This window comes from Lutzomyia longipalpis, chromosome 2 (assembly GCF_024334085.1).
Source record: "Lutzomyia longipalpis isolate SR_M1_2022 chromosome 2, ASM2433408v1".
Classification (NCBI taxonomy): Eukaryota; Metazoa; Arthropoda; class Insecta; order Diptera; family Psychodidae; genus Lutzomyia; species Lutzomyia longipalpis.
The window spans coordinates 13,274,372-13,295,726 of NC_074708.1; the positions used below are offsets into that span (position 1 = coordinate 13,274,372).

The 21,355-nt window shown below is 36.9% G+C and overlaps 3 protein-coding genes across 4 annotated transcripts in view; all 3 read right to left on the minus strand.

Moving 5' to 3' along the window:
• The window catches only part of LOC129790725 (cathepsin B), a 59,679-nt gene that overhangs the window by 34,495 nt on the left and 3,829 nt on the right, over positions 1 to 21,355 (minus strand). The window lies entirely within an intron of this gene.
• Positions 1 to 21,355, minus strand: part of LOC129790678 (leucine zipper putative tumor suppressor 1) — a 44,600-nt gene that overhangs the window by 17,344 nt on the left and 5,901 nt on the right. The gene's annotated exons all lie outside the window — the stretch shown is intronic.
• Positions 14,339 to 16,035, minus strand: LOC129789210 (medium-chain acyl-CoA ligase ACSF2, mitochondrial-like). Its single transcript, XM_055825858.1, has 3 exons — positions 15,563 to 16,035; positions 15,265 to 15,482; positions 14,339 to 14,913 (listed from the first exon to the last, which is right to left on the minus strand). The coding sequence occupies exons 1-3, from the start codon at positions 16,033 to 16,035 to the stop codon at positions 14,339 to 14,341; spliced, it is 1,266 nt and encodes a 421-aa protein (XP_055681833.1).

The window sequence follows — 21,355 nt, forward strand, 5'->3', positions numbered from 1 at the left end:
CGCAGGTAAAGTAAAGTAAGTAATTAAAAAATCTTTTATTTTTTTACGAATAAAAAGTTATAAGATTTTGACAATTTATATTTTTAAATCATATTTTTACGTGCTAGAAGAAAAAAAAATACTTTTCTAAAAATCGTTTAGAAAGTTTCTAAAATGATTCTGGAGCAGTCTTTTAAGAATGAAGGAAGAAACAAACTGTCAAAATCTTTCAATATTTTTTAATGAATAACAAAATTCTTACAACTCTCAAACTGCAAGAAAAGAAAGAAAATTTGATAGAATCCACCACACTCTTCAAAACTTTAGTAGTTTTATGACGTATTATCCTGTTTCATAAAACAGAAGGAATTTCTTACAATGAAAACGTTAACCTTTCTAAAACTTTTAAATAAAAATTTATTTTATTAAACCTTGTTTTCCAGAGAACTTAAGTTAGTTCTATAAGTTTAGAACTTATAAGATTCATTTTATTAATTAAAGTTCTTCAATCAAATTATTAATTTAATGAATTTTCTTATCAAAAAAAAATTTTTGATGGAATCTTTAATTCTTAATTTAATGAATAGATAATAAAAAAAATTAAAGTGCATTACTATTTTTCACACAGAGCTGTACTCTACATTTCATTTAAGGCTTTTAATAATAATATCTTCTTGCACCTATGGAGCATCTTCTCTATATAACTATAAACGGAGGTGTGGGGGGTGTGTTTTGAAATTGAAAAGAAGAAGAAAGAAAAAAAAATCAACTCTTAATGTGATGTATTGGCGATGCGAATGGCATTATCGGATGGAGAAACTGGTTGAATTTGCAACATTGTATAGAAAACTTTGTTGGGGGAATTTCAAGAGCACCACAGCCACTGCATTAGAGAGTGGTTGCTGCACTAGCTGACTAGAACACTTCTAATAAATCAATCTCCGGGTGCCATTTTCACGGAGTTGTTGGTATTTTCAGGCAAAACACTCCATGATGGCGTTTATTTTGCTGCCTCGAGAGATTATACATATTTATTTGTGAAAAAAAAAAAGAAAATAAAATTGAGGTGGTTTTGCTTACATTAAAGAAAATATAATTCTGCAGAGTCACTGGTAAAGTGAGTGAAATGCTTTTTCATGCGTACAAAGCCACCCAATAAGCTATTTTTTCCAGTTATATTCTTCAGCATAAAAATTTCATTATATGTGCAGAGATTATGTGGAGAATTTGAGAAAGAAACGGTATTGGCGCGTTTTTTTTGGGGGGAAAATCATTGAAGATAAATGCAACGTATTAGCTCCACTTATTATCAAATGCCCCTTTTCAGAGGTAGACAGAAAGACCATTGGGCATAGCCATAAAGTTGAGAAAAATGGTCCATTGTTGTGTTAAAGTTGTGGCGTGTTGGGTGAAAAAAGAGGTGCAAATAACAAAGAAGTTTTCTTCTGTCTTTCTTAAGCTTCCAATACCGTTCTCAATATTACTTACAGTATTATGTATGTATGTATATAAAACTGACCGCGTGATCTTGAATGGGAGAGAAGGTAATTTTCCGGATGGCCAAGAGGAAGCACCGTCATCTGAGGAAAGGGCTTTCGAAAGATGAAGAGAATATGGAGTGAAGTGCGCTGGGATGGAAAAGAGATTTCTTTTTCATTTGAAAAAATTCTTCAATTGCTTCACAAAAGGGGGCACGAAGGGGGCAAACTCATGGTCTTAGCGTGGGAAAGTTCCTCAATGGCCACTTCTCGACGACGTACAAGAGAACACAACCTAAGATGTGAGAGAGACCCCAACAATATGTGCAATGCTATATAACCGAAACACTACGCCTCTATTTATTGTCTGTATAGAAAATTATCGCTCCACGCTGCGCGATCTTGGGCTCGATTTTTCTCTCGTTTTTTTTTTATTCTCCATCATCCTCTTCCTACAATCCCCGGCCACAAGAAGTCTCTACCCGCGGGCATTTGTTGTTGTACATCACACAGCCTCTGTGGATTATGATTTCTGCGTGCCCTCGGCCGGTGACTCCTCACAAAATCACGACCGAATGAAGATGCGGTGCAATTAAGGAGAGCAAAGATCAATTTCTTTCCCATTGGCATGGTGAAAGGTGATGGCTGTAGAAATAGGAATCACCACAATTGAGCTCACTCGCGAGTCCATGTGCTTCTTTTGTGGGTGAAATCGTTTCATCTATTTCTTCTTTATTTTATTTATACCAAAGACCTCCACGCTATATTCCCGGTACAAAGAAGATGTGTATGAGTGTGGCAGGAGAAAGAATGAGATCTGTTGAACTCAAATAGGAGTAGGGCATTCATTCGACGGAATATTTGATTGCTTTTTGAGAACTTCATAATGGGAAAGGTAAGTATAAAATATAAAGAGAAATTAAGAATTTCCTCTTCAAAGAGCTTTTCGAAAATATCCATAAAACAGAGAGATATTATAAAGTAGATAAAAACCCATTCTATTTGTAATTGTTTCAAAAAATTCGATAGGGGAGAATGGGACCAAATGGCGAGAAATTGTGCTTAAAACAAAACGAAATAATAGAGAAAGCTATTAAAGTTTTATATCCGTATGCATAGAATTCCATTAAATCATAAGAATTTTGTGAGGTACACTTAGCCATAATTTTATCTAAATAAGAACCATTAAAGCTTAACCATACTTCAGCGTCAAAAGACGCTGTTCGTTGTTTTTTCTCACTTGCTCCTTGTCAAATTATATCGCGCTGTCACTGTCACACAAGAAAGGCGGTTATATAACATAGAAACCGCGTTTCTTGTTTGACAGTGACAGCGCAATACAATTTGACAAAGAGCAAGTGAGAAAAAACAACGAACAGCGTCTTTTGACGCTGTTGCTTGGTTAGGCCTTTATTGTCTTGAAAATTCTATAAAATTTCTATGTATAATAAAAATTCAATTTAGAACATTTGACGGACAATTTAGAGCATTGAAAATGAGAGAAATGTCCCAAGTTTCTTTGAGATTAAACACTTCTGTCTTATAATTCTTGTAATATTTTTCTCTTATATTAAAAAGAAAAACTTTTATGTATTACAAAGTGTCCTAATGATGTTACTTTAACTCCAGTCTCCTCAACTGTAATTAAAATTTAGATTTATGTAGCGATAGCTTTCTTTTCAATTTAAAACAATTAAATTTTTTTTTGGAAAAGGAATATATTGTGCAACTTAAAATTTTATTAGAGTCGATTCCATCAAAGTCTTTTCTTTTCTTACAAATTAAAGTTCTATTTGTTGTATTACATTCAATAGAAGAAAAACAAAGGAATTGCTGATCTAGAAAACGGTCAGAAATATTTTATTTTTGACAGAAAAGTAAGATCAAAGTTTCGGATTAAAAACTAATATCGAATCTTCCAAGGTTTAAAGAGCTCTGGAAAAAAATGTCCTTTTAAATTAAAAAAAAAAACGAATAAAGAAATCTTAAAATATTTTCCATATAGAATACCAAAAATCTTTTAACTGACGAATTGTAAGAATAGAAAAGGAAAGAAAAGATTTTTAGCACAATCGACCCCTATATTTTAAAGTTAATTTTGCATTCAATTTCAAAAATCGAAAAGAATTTTTAAAGGGAAATGTTAAGCTAAAAATTTGATTAAATTCAAAGTAATAATATTATTGCACACGAAAAAAATCAAAAATACATGAATAATGTCATTTTTGTATTTTCTTTAAGGAGAAGGGAATTGTTGTAATTCCCCGTAACATTATTCCCAGCTCTTTGTGCGACCAAATATATTTATTTAATTATTTTTAGTGTTTTTTTTTGTAAGGAGTTTTTTAACCGTCTAATTAATACAGGAAATTCAAAAGAAAAGAATTCGATTAGCTAGATAACGGACAAAAGTCATTCTAAAAACCATTGCAGTCAAAGTCTGCATCCCCTTCTCATTATAAATTCAATGGAAATGAAGGAAAGAAAGGGAAAAAGCACATTATCTAACTCCAGGAAATCGCATCAGCCTCCAGGCAAAGAGAAGAGTAAAAAAAAAATCAGGACGGAGGTGAAAATGATTTCCCTTTGCGAGACACCATCGACAAAAATAAGTAATAAAATCTCGCATCTTGCGCATGGGAAATGGCTGCAATGTTGCGAAATTAATATTCACTGCGGCACGACAAATTGAGCAATTGTGAGATGGGGAAAAAAAGTTCAAAAGGCTCTCGTAGAAAATGATTGTCGTGATCGACGGTGATCTCTGCCGTTGGGTAATGCGTGGCCTCTCGAATGTGGAGAAAAAATCACGAAAAATGATCTGAAAAAATTAGTGTCGCTACGCAGAATGTCTTTGTGCAATGCCATGGTGCGATTTTTTTTCTTAAAAGAAACTTCAACAACACTTCATGTTTGTTTCACTTTCTGGCTAATTCTCTTGGTGTGTGCGCCTTTCGCAGAAATTATAGTATGATGAAATCCTTGTACGAGACAGAATTAAACAATTGTTGGCTTTGGTGGATTTATTAAAAAATTAAAAGGTGAAGTGGGTGAAGCACAGAAGTTATGGGTGGTGGTGATGGAAAAAATGGCCAGTGCGAGATTTTCGATTACGATCTGCGAGAAAAAAATAATTTAAATAAATGCTAAAATGGCGAGAGTTAAATCGAAAAGAGCGCGTGTTTAATTTTTGTGATTATTGCTTTTTTAAGCATGTTAAGAAGGCCCCTCGTGCTGTGTAAAATCCCTCCCGGATTTACGAATGTACGCCTCTCTATGCAAAGAGACATAAGATGTTATGTGTAATACATAATTTTGTTCCTCTCAGTGGATTTGTGAATATTTTCAGCACGGACAGTTTTACACCCAGTGAGTGTTGAGGCCACAAATAGTGGAAAAAGACGATGAAGCTGCATTGACGCGCGAGAAGCTGAAATGGTTTAAAAAACCATCAACAATGTAAACCATAAAGAAAATCCATGCTAAATTGGGTGAGTCGCCGATGGACGCGCGATCGTTTCTCTCTACCAAACCTTTTTTTTTCTTACGTTCTTCACCTTCTTGTTTGCAACTCTCCAACTGTAGTATGGTTGACCCAAAGCACGGGTACTTTTTTTTGTGTATATGGCAGCCCCATACGCGATCTCTCTCTCCTACATTGCCATTCACAAATTGAGCAAATTGGCTCTTTGGATTGCGCAAAGCATCCAACATCTCACGATCGCCCATGAAGAACAATTAAATTCATCTTATATATTGATTTATTGTCTATTCCATCCCGCACAATTCCACATTTTCATGTTTTTCGTTGATCTCTAAAAGTTTAAGGAAAAAAAAAAGTTGTGCTCTACAGGAGGAAAAAAGCAGCACACACAATAAAACCAAAAATGGGGTATTCATTGAGGGAATTCATTGACATTTTGAAGAATTTATTTTTTAGATTTTTTTATTATTACAAATTGAGTGATATAAATTTGAGTGAGAGAATTTATTTTACAGTGATGCCTCAAATGATTTTTATGGGCCAAAGGAGTTTATTCACTACTCTATGAGAACTGCTCATTCTTAAAAACGATATGAATGAATATGCTTAATTTTGTCGAGAATCAGAAAATAAAAAAATCACTAGAGACTTTCCATTTCCAAGTGAAATCTGTTGGGAAAATTTGGCAAAATTTTTCTCAAAAATGTGAAGAATGACGTCATGATTGCAATTTTTGTTCTAATGTATGATGCATAAGAATATCTAGTTAAAGATCATCGAAGATGCATTCGCATGAATATTCCAATTACTTTATTGATTGAAAGGTTTTCTCATATAGAAATGAATAATCTCCAATTCTCTTTTATTCTTTTTGGAAGGCTGATTTCAAAATTGTCTAGAGAAGACAATTCTCAACGAAAATTCTTGAAATTTGGCGCAAGAAATTCCAAAATTTTTCTTTTAACTGAATTGATTAGATTTTTCAAAAAAATAAAACCTTTTATGTCATGTAGCGCCCGACTCACTATCCAGCGAATATTAACCTGCTCATAGAGTGAGTACCTTTAGAATTGCGGTAACTGTAACGGCTGCCCACCCTTCGGCAACGGCTTCTGCCCCTAGGTTACAAACCCTCAAATAGGCGAGAGAATATGATAATCCACAAGAGAATGTAGGAGAGCACTGAGAGAGTAATTAGATGAGAGAATAGCAAAGAGTGCTGATGAGTGTAGAGAGTTAGTCAGAGCTCAGCCTTGTGCGGGTATGGCTGCGAGTTTGAAGTGCTCTGTAGCTTAGAGTGAGGACGAGGGTTGAGGTTACTAGGGGAGTTGACCAGAGCCCCCTTGTGGCGCCCCCCTATGCAGGACGCCACAGTCATTTTTATGCACTCAAAGTCAAAAAAGTAGGTATGTAAAATTATCGAGTGTAAACAATGGGCAAATCTGGTTTATTTTTTCTTATAGAATTCAACAACATTTATGTAGTTTAACCCGGCGTCTCCACTGCTCACACTTATTTGACTCTCAAGTATTCTAAACAACCAGGCGCCTCCATTCATTTCTGTTTGTGGCACAATTTTAGCTAAAAATAGGGGCAATTTGAATTATTTTATCCTTTAGTTAAATCTCTTTAATTCCTTAACCGATACCTTAAAACAAAATTCTTGTATTCATTTCCACTTTGGTTAAAAGATTAAGATTTCATTGAAATCTTCCCACAAATTCCCACTCAGCTGTGAAACCTGAAGATCTCATCATTTATAAATTATGGTGGAGTGCAGTGTGAGAGTTGTCACCATCCGATAGACAGCATATACCCCGGAGGCTGTAGGAAAGAATATCTCGCGGTGGGTCAGGTGTGGTCGTGCATGTGAGAAAAGTGATGCGCGGCGGTGACATCGAATTTCATATATAGCAGCAAAGTGATCCTCCGTGGGTAATTTACTGTTAATGCCACCAAAGTGCGACAGGTTGGTGTCTTTTTGGTACCATAAAACACTGATTTCGTTCCATTCCACCGGCAATCGCATTAATGGACAAAACTCCCCACATCTAAGTTTTTCTTTCCACCTTGAAGATGCGCGCGAAGCAAAAGAAGCATTTTTGCGACTTTATTGATGCGACGAACATCTTAATCGTAAAAGGGGTAAAAAATTGCGCGAAATGTGTTTGATTGTGCTGAAAGCGCGGGATTAAGTTGAGTTGAATGGGAGACTTATTCTGGCCGTTTATCGTCGCCGTTTTTCCGTGTGTGGAGCTTCTTTTTTTCTCACTTGACGATGCCGAAGATGTGGGAACATGAATGTGCTTTCAGGTGATTGTGTCGGGTGTTTGGGTGAAAATAAAGAGCGCGTCTCTTGTGGTCAGATAAAGGCGGTCTTTGGGCCATCGTCTTGCACACACAGAAGAGACATGGGGAGAAAGAACGCTCCAAAACCCGATTAATGCGCCGCGCGGTGAAATCCGTTAGTGAACCAATGCGATCACCTCTAAAAACTAATGAAGATTGTATGCAAAATCTCTTGTGTGCGGCTTCAGGCGAGCAAAGAGCATAAGAGATCGTCTCGCGATGCCAAGGGGCATCCAGCTAAAATTGCCAAAGTGGAAGAGATTGTAAAATTCCTTTTCTCTCTTTTCTTATTTCTATTTATTTGATTTTCTCTTAATTTTCTTTGAATTTTCTCCAAAAGAATTAATTTGAAAAGAAAATTTAAATAATTCTCACAGTTATTAACCCCTTGGCCCTTTTTTGCATTTCAATTTGACTTCTTCAACTCCTATTGCGATGAATAAACCTTCACTTCCCCTCCGGGGTTGAAAATTCTCATGTGGCAGTGATCTCTGTGAGAACTATCCCGGGGCTGGATATGAGAGAAATATGGGACAAGCTAATTGATGCAAAAGATCAATGAATGATCGTGTGGAGTCCACTTAACCCACTTCTTCAGTGATCATCACTCGAGGAGAGATCGCGCCTGGGTGCGATCACTTCAAGATCATCAAGATTGCTCGTCTCCAACATCAAGCGATCATGCTGCAGAACTAGATCTGCCAATTTAGGTGTGTGTGCGCGCGCGCGTCTTCCTTGCGATCGTGCGGTATTGAGTAATCGGTAAAGTGTGGAAAAATTCACATATAATTTCCCAAAATGGTGCTCTTGAGCTTGACTCTGAGTCGTGCCTTGCGGACAGTTGTTTTGTGGGCATCGCAGAAGGTCATCCGAGTGGCTTGTTTTATTGGCATCGCGACTGATCGCCATGTATTGGGTGAAATTATGTGATCGCGCGTCTTTTCCATGAAATCTTTCTCCACTTCACTCAAGTTCCATCGTTAAAAATCATTGAATCTCTCTTGCGTATTGCTTTTACCATCTCTTTCATTTAACTGATCTTCAGTGTTGGCTCTTTTTTTTTCGACGATAAACGGTACTGAGTGTAACTTTTACGTCACATCCGTTGCTGAAGACAAACATATACTTTTTTTTTCTTAATTAAATCAATAGACTTCCGTTGCAAAATGTTTTGTGAGGATAAGAAAAATCGATTGTTCCATTTCTTACATCCAATGTGGTTTTCTTTTTTTTTTCTTTCTCTTTTACATTGCAAACTGTTTGTATGTACCTTGTACGACTGGTGCAAGTTGTGGGTTCACCGCACCAGGGACTTGTAGATTAACCCACTTTTCTTTGCACAAATTTTGCATTTATTATTGCTTTTCCACGAAGCACTTTTATAGCTGTGCAAAGTCTCTTTAAGAATCTTGTACTGAAAGCTATAAAAAAAACTCGCGGGAAAACACTATTGATCGTCCACTGATCGCGGCGTCGTTCATGGAGTCTATGAGCTTCAGCATATAGCGGTTAATGGTGAACTCTGAACCATCACAATCACTCACAATTACCATTGAGTGACCCACTTGCCGCCACTTAACACGGCCACACCAAGTGATCATTGATGCATCTCAAATGGCCCCTCATTAATTTGTGACACACTCTCCTCGTGCAATCTTTCCGGGTGCGCCATCGTGTGGAGGTGGAAGTGCACCCATCATGGCAGGTGTCGCGCGGATGTATGTAGAAGCAAAGAAAGAAGTCAACAACAAAAAAGGGATATACCATGGAGAGATCCCGAAGATGAATGAGGCAATTGCTGGATCGCCTTGAGACACTTGACTCCGAAATGGCATTAGATCACAAGACGAGTCATTTTTCAAACATCCAACGAAGAATGATATTCAGCACATAAAGAGCTTTATTTATGGCGCCTCAATCATTCTCAATGGGTCCTCTTGTTTGCTCAAGCCGAACCCATTTTTGCACGCTTGTCCCTGAGTCGGACATCTCGCTCATTTTTCGTTCCTTCACATACACGCAGTGGACTTTTCTTGTTATATAGCAACGGGGCCTCAATGGGATTCTGTCCAGAAACAGTCAAAATCCTCCCAATGGGGCGCCACATCATGCCACCATCGAGACAATCGATCGAAACAATAACCATGACGATGTCGCCGACAGATCTTTTGTGCTCAGGCCCCCCTGACGTGGTGAGATGTCGCCCAGAATGCGAAGGGGGTATTCAACTGGTCACATTTTTGAGTAATACGAAAGGTTATTAAATACGTGATTGATTCTCTGTTGAAAGAGCCCTGTGTTCATTTAAAATTATTTAAAACAATAAAAATTCTTTCTAGAAAATTAAATACAAATTAAATGTTTTAGAAGAGCTGCAGTTAAGGAATTCTTTTGAAGGGGATTCTAACGATCATACGAGGATTTAGAAAATTATTTCTCACTGCACAATGATTTAGAAATATTGTTGAACAAGATTCTGATGCAAAAATTTTATATTAAGCATTTATTAACTCAGATTTGGCAATATTTAGTACACTCGGCAAATTTTCTTTCTTGACTTTAGAATAAAAAGGTTTTATTTTTTCAAATTCTAAAAGGATTTGTTTATCTAGAATTTGTAGAACTTCTTGTGCAAAACAAGAATTTTTTAAGACAGTTCTGAAATCATAATTCGTGGAAATTTCTTAAAAATTCTTGTTATACCTGGGTTAAAACAAAAGGAGTTTATTCATTTTAATCATTTTAATATTAAAATGAAAAATTTTTCTATTATAACTTTCCCATATTTTTTGTTATAAAAATTAGTATTTACATTTATTTTTCTTATGAAGTAAAGCTTAGTTATATAGGTCTAATTTGTATATCTTCACTTTTGAGCAGAGTAGCATTCACTACACGGCTCTAAATCAAATAAATTTTAAATTCTTAACGACTTCAATGCAGAGATTCATTGGAAAAATTCTTTAAAGTGTTACAAAAAAAATCAATGGCAATCCCTTTTTCTTTTCTTCCTTTAAAGTATTATTGTGTAGGCTGTTTGAAGCTCATTAAAATCTCTCTCACAGCACGATCACAATGCAGATGAATGCTGGAGAAATAATTTCCCTGGTGTGTGCCCATTTGATGATCCTGGGTCGCACAATGAATCAATCACGCTGGCAAGGGGGTGAGGTGCATCGTAAATATTGTTTGTCCATCATCGATCGAGGGAGGGCTCCTGCGCGTCGCTGTGAGAAAGAAGTTGCGACTCGTTGTGATTTATGGATGATGCCGCAATGTTCTCATAGGAAGTCATCCAGCGAGTCTGCAATGTGCTCCTCCCGCGGGAGATTGTGCGCGACAGGAAGGTCAGGAGATTATTTCCACATTTAGCTGTGTGCAAAAACTCCCAGCAGTGTGTGCAACAATGTTCCTGATGGCACGGAAGACATCAAAATGGATTGATGTTACAGCCGGCAATGATGCGGGGGGAAGGGGTTGGTGGAGTACCCAAAGGGAAGGGGAGGTGCACATTTAGTGCGCTCAATCAACTGTCAGTATATGGAGGCAATTTGAGATTCTCCGGGGACTTCGTAATTGACACATTGTTGATTGCAAAATGGGGATGGGACGAGGGAGCAACCACCAAGCAAGAATGAATCTTCCGCGCACGAGGAGTGATCAGCAGCGATACCGGTTATTCACCATCATCGTCCCCACGGAGAGTCAGCATAAAATACATTATGTTGCCTGAGCCAATGTAATTTTTATTGCATATACGATTGCATCTATGCTTGAGGATCGGGTTTTGTGCCACATAGAGCAAAAGCCAAAAGATCATTTTCTCATCGATCTTCTTTTGGGTCCAAAGGAGTGCGCGCGCGCGACATTTTGAAATGCGCGCATCATTAGCGCCTCCGATGAATTGCTAATGAGCCGACGCCATAATTATCGCGATATCTCATGTGAAATGGATGTTTTCACAATTTTCTTCAACCATATTTGACGGAGCTCTCAAGTACGCGGTGTGCTTGTGAAGAGCTTTTTGGGAGGAAAGGTTGTGCAATGTTCATTTATTTGAAATTAAATAATATATTGTATGTATTGCAAAATGGTCGTTAGGAGCTCTCGCAGCATTTGCATCTTCAAGTCGCGCCATTTTGACTGAATGGTATAAGAAATTGCAGAAAGATCAAGAGCTTAGAAGTGTTTGTATTTTGTTAACTCATCATCTTTTTGCAAAATCTGATTATTTTTTATAATTTTGAATTTATTTTTTTAAAACTCCTGAAAAATGTTTGAATTTGAAAAAAATAAATCCTCCAGAAGAAGATCCCACGAAGATTAAATTATTTCTCAAGGTTTTTCAGAGCTACACCACCGTTGATCTGGGAGAAAAAAACATCACCTCATGTCTGGTGACTGACTGACTTGATGGGGACAGATGAAAAGGGCTCGCGGAGTGGCCCCATTGCTTCGTGATCGCATCAAGGGGGGCCTTGGTATGGGCGCACTCCTCGTCGCCCCAACAAATGGCACGTCTTGTAAGACCCACTTGTCCGCATGATTAATACTTTTTTGCACCACATCGTGCTCCCCCGTGGGATAGCCGCCTCCCGATCTGCGAGCCATGTGACACGTTCCCCATTGCAATTGACCACGGCGACGTGTTAAGCGTTTTTCTTACCTACAATTTTTAATCGCAAATGCGCGCGATCACTTTGGTGGACGCAATCACGTACACGTACATATATTTTATATAATTCTATTGATGATGATAATTATGGGAGGCACTCACAATCTCATGACACGAGCCATCCCAGGGAACAAGCGCTCAAAGTGGATGTAAACGCGGCGCGCGCGAAAAAACGAATGACCAAGAACGAGTCTCTTGTGGCGGTATAAAGAACGAGAATCGCAACTCTGATTGTGATTCCCATGAGCCACTCTTTTGATCTTTTCTCAATGGCAATGGCAGTGCGCGCTTCTTCAGCAGACACGAGCTGTGGCGTTCGATAAATAAATCCCCAATTAAATGCAATACACCATGGCACGTACATATATGTTGTATATACCCCGCAGAATGAGAGAGACACTCGCATAATTATAAAATGTTATTAATGTGATCATGGACATAAATTAGACATCCTTTTCCACTGCCGACATTGCCAACAAATCCGCCTCTATTCGTGCTTTCTAAGCTGCTGCTGCATATAAGAAAGGATTAGAGAAGTTCTGCAGGTAAATGGCTTTGGTAGCCTTATTTGAGGTAGATGGTGAAACTCTTCAAATCAGTATTGCTTCAAAACTTATAATACCTCGAAGGAGGTTTAAAAGTTTATGATTTTGATGATTAAAAAAAAGTTTGTAGAGTAGACTTACATATAAATATTAACCCTTTAACGTCCAACGTGAAACATAAAAACATTGAAACATGTGCTCTTTTATCGCGATTTTTATTCTATGAATTTTTTTAGAGGACTTTTCTCACTCAGAACGTTGTCTTTGACCCCTTATGCGTGAATTTGATGCATTTCTAACATGGAAAAACAATTATATTCATAAATAATTGAAAAAATAAAATGTTTCACGTTTGGGTCAGCGTATGACCCAAAAAACCTTAAAGGGTTAAATCTTTGGAATTATTTTTAGAAATTAAAATGTAAGTTCCTGATGAAGGGCTAAGAGAACTCGAAATGTCAACGGAATATTTGAATTTAAGAAAAGTAGAACTTTACTCACTTTAAAGTATTATTAAAACAATATAGTATTTCAATAAATCAGAACGTCGCTGTAATATTTAAAAATGCATCATATTTTGGCTTTTACTGCACTTTCTTAGAAAAAAAAAATCTCAAGATCGCAACCACAAACTTTCCGATCACCCATCGTATGATCATTTTATAATCTCCTTACGTGCATGATCTTTCTTCGTGGAATTTTTCATCAATCCTCACATATTCGGAGAGGCCCCCATCGATCTCTTAACTCTCTAAATTATTACCTCGCACAGCTTCTGCCTGCGCCACACAAAGTGTCCCAAAGTGTTGTGTGAAAAATCAACTGATTAAAATCACCTCCATAATAAAGAGAAAGAATTGTGGCGGCGACAATAATGCGGATTATTCTCAATTTTATATCCCATCACCTCCATTTCTTTTACTGCCGCACTCTGTGGCGATGTCTCTCTTTTTTTGCCCGTTTGCCATTAAATAAGGAGAGAGAATAAAAAGTCTTATTTTCGCGAAAGCACCGCCACGATCAACAAGAGATGGAATTATTGGATGCTGAAGGAGGATTTATTTATTTTTTTGATAAAGAAAAAATAATGTTTTTTATTGAGAAGAAATTTCCATTTCTTTGCGACACATTCGCTACACCGCCAAAACTTCCACACACCGGAGACATCGTAAATTTTATGAAAATTTGACACTATTTCCCCCGTGAATGACCGGTCGTGTGATCATTTTCATAGCTTTTTGGGTAAATATAGTTTTTTTTGGATGAGATTTAGAGCGCTATCCACTTCAGAAAGATGTATTTTATCTACTTTTTATTGGTCGTGACTAGTTCGGAAATTTGTATGAAAACCCATATCTGACACCAATGTGGAGTGAGGTAATAAATAAACGTGAAGCTAATAAATGTTGTTTTTTTCCCCTGAACACAGCCTCTAAATGGAAAAATAAAACATTTAGAGAATATTTACATAGCAATTGAGATATGTATTGAATTTTATGAAAATTATATGGAATGTATACGATATTTATATTTTTTCCGGACATTTTTTTTAAATGTTTTAAATGCTTTGTTGTTTCAATTTTATGGATATTGGTTTTAACTTGATGTAATAAAAAATTCTGTTGTGTTATGTTTATCGATCAGTGCAAAATAAGTCAAAGAATTATTCTTAAAAAAAAACCAACAGAATATTCGCAAAGTATTATTTGGATAAATCTTTATTTATTCAACTTCTAATATTAAATATTTAGGAATTTTTAATAAAAGAAAAATCCCATCGCCAATATTTTTAACGGAAAAATTACAAATTTTGAATAATCCTCATTCCTCAATTTGATTCTTTTTTTATAAATTGTTTCTTAAGCTCCAACTTTTTAACTTTTCCCGATGGTGTTGTTGGAAAATCTTTAACAATTTCCACATATCTTGGAATCATTGATGATGCTATTTTCCCTTTGCAAAATTCATAAAGTTCTTCAGGGGAAAATGATTCAAATCCATCACGAAGGGAAATGAAAGCACACAACTCTTCACCCAAGGCTTCATCTGGAACACCCACGACGTAGGCTTGAGCAACTTTGAGACATGTTCCGAGGAGATTTTCAATTTCATTTGGAAAAATCTTTTCATTTCCCTTTTTAATTATATCACTGAGCCTGTTTATAATTTTTCCGTATCCATTTGGTTCGAGAATAAAGAAATCTCCTGTCTTGAGCCATCCATCTGTTCCAAGGACTTCACGGGTCTTCTCTTCGTTTTCCCAATAGCCAATCATTGTTGAATATCCACGAGTACAGAGCTCACCGGGAGTTCCAAAAGGCACAAGTTTCCCATCACTGTCAATTACTTTTACTTCTAAATGATCAAAAGCACAACCAACGGTGTTGTTTTGCATTTCCGTGTCTTCAGGACAAAAGCCAAAGGTTATTCCGCAATTTTCGGTCATTCCGTAGGCAATTTTTAATTTCATTCCAAGCTCTTCCTGCAATTGGACAAAAAGCTCTGGCGAACAGTGTGTTCCACCGGTGAGGCAAATTTTATTTTTTATGTCTAATTTTAGTTTCTTCTGCACGGCCAGAATATCTATCATAAACTTAGGCATGCCAAAGAGGAAAGAACATTTTTCTTTCCATAAAACTTTCAAAGTTTTCTCAGGATCGATGGTGAAACTTGGTATAACGATTGTTCCTTGTCTACATAGAGCTCCCATTGTTGACCAAAGACTTGATATATGACCACAAATTATAGGTATACACAATCTAAAGTTAATTAATTCGAGTCTGTTGATGTTATGTCCGAAATTAATCAAGCTATAGTGGCTAAGGAGGACACCTTTTGGGCTTCCGGTGAATCCCGATGTGAACAGAATACTGGATCCACTATGTGGATCTATGTCCTTTTGCTGCTCTTCTATGGTATTTATTTGAATAATCGATGGTAAGGACATGACGTCCTTAAGACGAAGAGTTCCTCTAAAAGAACGTAAATTCACATTAAACAAAATCTTTAAAACACTCACTCTAATCACAATTAATAAGAACTATAAACTTACGAGAAATGTTTCTCAGAATCAACAATGATGGTAGATAGTGAAGGTAATTTCTTCATTTTAGGATCAAATTCCGAAATAATCTTTAAAAGTTTATCAGAGCCAATATTTTCAGTAGCAATCAACGCTTTTGCTGAAACTTTCCTCAAGCAATGCTCAATTTCCGGTATTCCATCGTATGTATTGAGAAGGACGGCTATAAGGCCAGCTCTAGCAGCTGCAAACATAGCAATGGGCCATGTTGGTTCATTGGAACTCAAAATGCCAATACGATCACCATTTTCGAGTCCCAAACACTGAAATCCAGCTGCTAAACGATCAGCTTCTCTGAGAAGCTCCCTGTAGGTGATTCTCTTGTTTTCTTCAGCAAAGACAAAAGCTTCTCTATCACCATCTTCATTGGCAACAAGACTCAATTGTTGTCCAATTGTTCGATAAACCAGAGGATTCTTTCCAACACAGTGATAATAACTCATTATAAAATTTTAAAATATTGTCTTCGGCACTTTAAGTTCAATTTTTCCTAATTTCTGCGACACAACTGCTCGGTTTAGGCTTGCTCTGCTCTTTTATAGCTTGAGCATCTCGATAATTAAGTTCTTTTTTAAGGTTTTCTATAAAAAATTTTAAAGTTGTTTTTAGTAAAAAAATACATCAATTAAGCAAGTAAAACAATAGTTTAAAAAGCTATTTTGGTGTTTTACGAGTTTAAAAACTTATATCAGAAAAAAGTTTAGGACGGTTTAATGATTTGGATATGGTCAGTTTTTATTATGGGAAAATGTATCTTGTAATTCGATGTTTGAGATTTTTCTTGCTTTAAAATCAAAACATCCGTTTCGGAAATTGATATTTCCTTCCTCAGGTACAAATTATTTGAGGATTTTGTGGGGAGTTTTAATCGAATCTTTTAAATTTTCTGTAATAATAAAAGATTTTTCTGATTTTCTAATTAAAAAGAAACCATAAAGTTTTCCAGAAATTTTTGGGCATTCCATCGAAACCTCATTAAAGTAATGACATAAAAATTTAAGCCTTCCCGAAGAGTTAAAACTCTAGGTAGCATAAGAAGCTATAGAAACATCGTAATTAAAAATTATATAGTTTTCCTTTTTAAGGTATATTTTTGCACTAGAGATGTCATGAACCTAATGTATTTGAACCTATTTACTTTTTTTGTGAATTTCATAACTAAAAAGTTTTTATTTTTTATTTAATTCAATTAGGTGAAGAAAACAAACTAGAAAAAGGAAAAAGAGATGTTGGAGAAAAAAGTATTTTATTTCAAAGCTTAAGTCATTCAGGAAATACTGCTACACCTTCTTTTCAAATCACTTCTCATTTTGAGGTTTTTTTTGTTCTTCCTTGCAAATCTTCGTGATCATTTTATTGTTATTTCTTCATTGTCAACATCCCACGTGAGTTTCTGCGGAATATATTGATTAAATCTTTGCCTCGTTGGACGGTTATAATTAAATTATCAGGCAGCTAATGGGTGTTGGAAATGAAAGAAAAGTTCTTCAGACCATGACTCTCGATCTCTAAAGCTCACATGGAAAATACGATCGAAATCTCTGTGGTGATCATGGGATGGATTGAATTGGAAGAAATTGCCTGGGTAAGAGGATGGAATAAAGTGTATTGATTTCAATCTCAAACCGCGCAGAGTTGTGGGAAATGTAATGAGAAATGATTTGAGTGACTTTTCTCAGGGTTTTAGAAGTTGAGCGGTTTTGTATATATAGCTGGTGTGCGGTGCAAGTTGGTTAACAGTAAAAGTCATTTTCATTTTGTTCTCTCTTCTCACGGGCCCGCGAGAATGTGCTTTAAGCCCGCGCGGTGCGTTCTTTTCGTGAAGTGTGGCCGGAAAGGTAGGTATAGGTAAGCCCATGAATGGGAGAAGATGGAAGTCGATGGGGGTCCGGGATTTGTGTGTGGTGAACAGAAAAGTGTTGTGTAATATATGGACACCTTTTATGTGACACGTTTACATCTTAATGGGCCATAATCGTCGGTGGATCTAATGCACCATTAATGGACCACAATCTATCGCTCGGGCCATTTAATAGGATGCCACCCAATAGCTCCACACCACATCTCCCGCGCATCCCTCTTCTTAACCATACAGCATCCTTCCTCGCATGACCACCAGCGAGATCATCGCACGAGCCGGAACTTTGCCACCATCGATCTACATTTTGCAATCACCAAACATCGCAGCTGAGGTGCCTGTGCGCGGGAATCGACACTTTTTTTCCTTCTTGCTTCTCCTCCGTGTGTGATATAATTAATTATCACGGGTGTTTGTGTGTTAATTGAGAGGAAAGTGGAATGAAAATCTCCGTATGCATTCTCGTGAGATGCAAATTTCCAATAAATTATATACAATACACACCAAATTAGTCAGAGTATCAAAAACGATATTTTTATTGTATACGTCTCAGAAATTGTCACCTCTTTTTCTCACACCACGTGCCATTGTGGGCGATTATTAGTGTCACAGACAATTATTTCGATGCCACAATCTTATGACATAGCTAATATAAGAAAGGTGGTACAAATCGAGGAATGTGGCATCAAATTTTTGAGGCATTTACATCAAGTGCAGTGAATTTTCGTCAAAGGGACGATGAGAGTTCTTATAAAATAATAAATTCTTAGTTAATTATATTTTATTAAAAATTCAAATAAAGCAGAAAAATCAAAATTGTACGAAGCATAAGCTCATTACACAAAGTACACAATTCCGTGTTAAATCATCCTAACTCGAGTTCCTATTTTTATTTCTCAATTTACTATAGCAATTAAGAAGTAATGAATACGTAGCTTTTGATTTTTAAGAAAAACAACTAATTACAAGATCTAAAAGAAGCAAAATCCAATGAAGCATAGGCTCATGACACACACAATAAATACAACTCCATGTAAAACTATTCCAACTTGACTTTGTTCATAAATTCTTCATAAAAATGCTATCTTGAATCAAATCAAAAGATGAAATTTAATATGACTTTAAATTCTGGTGCTGACACCGCGACTTTTGGGAGGGCTGACGTGTGATCTCACCCGAATACCCGTGGATGACGCAAAAAGGAAAGCTAATGGGTGGAAAATCGCCAATTTGGATGATCAAGATTACACACATCTCACAGATGGTGTGCCCCATGGTGGTGGAAAGTTCAATATCTTTTGGTGTTTTGATGCTGAGCAAAATTGCACGGTAACTCCGCAGCATAACGGTCTCCCCGTCGATTAAACCAATACAACTCACTTCAATCATAAGAATAAGTGGAAGATTGGACAAAGAAACACGGTGTATAGCATATAATGGTTCATCTGGACTATTTCCAAGTGCACGAATTTTGAGGAAATAAAGCTCGTCTGATTGATTGAGTGGGAACAAAATGAATTTTCAATTGTCCCGAATGGCGTGGAATGGGATGGAAACGACGAACATAAAGGAAAAGAGATTGGATGGTGGAAAAGACGGTTAAAAGAAGAACGGGCAGGAGTGCAAAAAGAAGTGCATGAATATCAATTAAAATTGATTTTATTCGGGCGGTGGCTGCGGCAATTGCAATGAATTTTGCCATGGTAAACAAAATTCCGTATACAGAGAGGACAGTGGATGGCTGCTGCAAAAGGCAAAAATCACACTTTAGCGAAATTTATGTATGGTAAACATGAAGCTTGGGCAATAAAATAAAAATTATACAATATATTCTGCGAATTTCGATAAGCACAGCCACGGTGCTGCCGCGCTGCCCCAGAGAAATCACCCGAAGATCTCACCGCGAAAATGGGGAAGAGGTGCAAAAGTGAGATTAACGCGAGATGTCTTACGACGAGCCTGACTCTCCTATATGGGGGCCATGCTGTGCGCAAAAACGGAACGATGTGGATGTTGCTCGTGAGTTCCAATGGAGGAGCGGGAATATCGCAGATTTGCGGAAAGGTGCACCACGGAAAGATCCCAAAAGCTCCACACACTGATTTGTATGAATAGAGCTACATACAGCAGTGAAGTCCGCGAATGCTGCTCAAGATGCTGCACCCAGCATCGCATCCACTTTGCGCGCAAACGAAGCACAAAATGCTAAATGTGTCATGGAGGCAATTTGAGAGGTTCACGATGGCTGTCGCTTTTTTTCTTTAACTCATTTCATCTGACTCCAAACCTCAACTCCCCTGTCCTCACGTTGTACACACCATTAATGATCAATAAAACACTACCGGGGCGAGTGAGGAATATTTCGCAAGAAAACGCACCGCGCAGCCACAAGGACGCTCTCACAAACTGCTCTACCTAAAAGCGAGATCAAACATTTTCTGGGTGCAAAAAAGGCACCCATTGTGCGCACGAGAACTCGATGAAAACCACCAATCTGGCGAGGTGAAAACATTTCGGTGAGGAATTAATTTTTGCCCGAAAAGAATTTCTTGCCACACAGCGGAGGTTCGGAATTTTTGCATAGCAAATCGCTTCCACTGCGATCACCGTGAATTTATTGCTCATAGTCTTTTGAATTTGCTCAAGCAAACATATATGTATTTTGCTACGACTAAATATTCATGAAGATCACATGGGAATTGCCAATTTATTCTTAGGAGGAAAATTGAGGCGGAAAGAATGATTTTTCAAATGGAATTTTAAATGTAATATTTGCAAAATGTAAATTGTTCGTTTTGTCCGTATTTTACGTGATCTATTTGTTATTTCACGAATGAGGAGGTTTACCGTGGAAAATGCAATGTAAAATATTATAGAGTAGGAAGCATATGCACAAGAAGCATACGCACTGTAACTCTGCTCCATATTAAACTATTGCAACTCATGAATATTTCCATTGTCGTAGATCAATTGAGTGAAAATTTAAATAAATCCTCAATATTGAATGGCAAAATGGTTATAAATGATTTCATGTGGTGCCGCACTTTTCTCCCCATGCACATTAAAGCCTTTCTCGATTAATTCCAAACAAAGACTCCACAGAGGTGATTGTAGAAAATGTATTTTCCAATTTATATTCCATCACTTTAATCAAAAAATTACTTGCACTTGATCGAAATGAGCTTTCTTTTATTATTGCGCCTCTCAAATAGAGATTAAATTCTCTTCACACGTGGAAATATTCATCGTTCCGGATACAAAAAAATAAAGATTATAAATTTACCAGACGATAATTATTTCATTACTCGCAGCGAAAGTTCATAAAAAAGGTACTTTTATGCACAGCCAATGATTTAATAGTATTTTATTAAACTCTCACTGCGTGAAAAATCTCTGAAATTTTCACGTGAACCTCATTGACTTCATCCAACAGACATTTCTTTCATTTTTCAAGCGTTGATTGAAATGTCGTTTTTTTCCATAAAATCTCGCATATGCGATGCAATTCTCATGAAGACATCGCGGTGCATGAGACACAACATTCATTGGAAGAGATACTTTGGGTAAACAATGGCTAATGGGTGGATGGATTAAAAAGTAAAATTCTTGAAGAATTTCCCGCGAGAGTTACGATGGGAAAAATACTTGGATGCGGCATTTCACTCCCAATAATTCTTTCTTCCCTTTTAGCCCATCCATCATAGAGGCGAAGATTTATTGGTTTTTCATGCACTCTCTCGCGGTAAGAGCCCAACATGCGATGAATCTCGCTACAACAGTGAAAATGTGAAGCTAATGTGCGTTTCAGGCGTAGATCCGCTTCCCAAATGTGAGTTCATTAAACAAGCCCGCGCGAAAAGGAAAACAACAAAATAGAGTGCCGACCCGAGAATTCTTCCACATCC

What these genes read in the sequence shown, in the direction of transcription:
- LOC129789210 (XM_055825858.1), bottom strand. Translation starts at nt 16,035, where the DNA reads ATGAGTTATTATCACTGTGTTGGAAAGAATCCTCTGGTTTATCGAACA. An exon ending in GATTCTGAGAAACATTTCTC is followed by an intron (nt 15,483 to 15,562) that starts GTAAGTTTATAG and finishes ACGTTCTTTTAG; the next exon opens with AGGAACTCTTCGTCTTAAGG. An exon ending in ATTAATTAACTTTAGATTGT is followed by an intron (nt 14,914 to 15,264) that starts GTATACCTATAA and finishes TTTGTCCTGAAG; the next exon opens with ACACGGAAATGCAAAACAAC.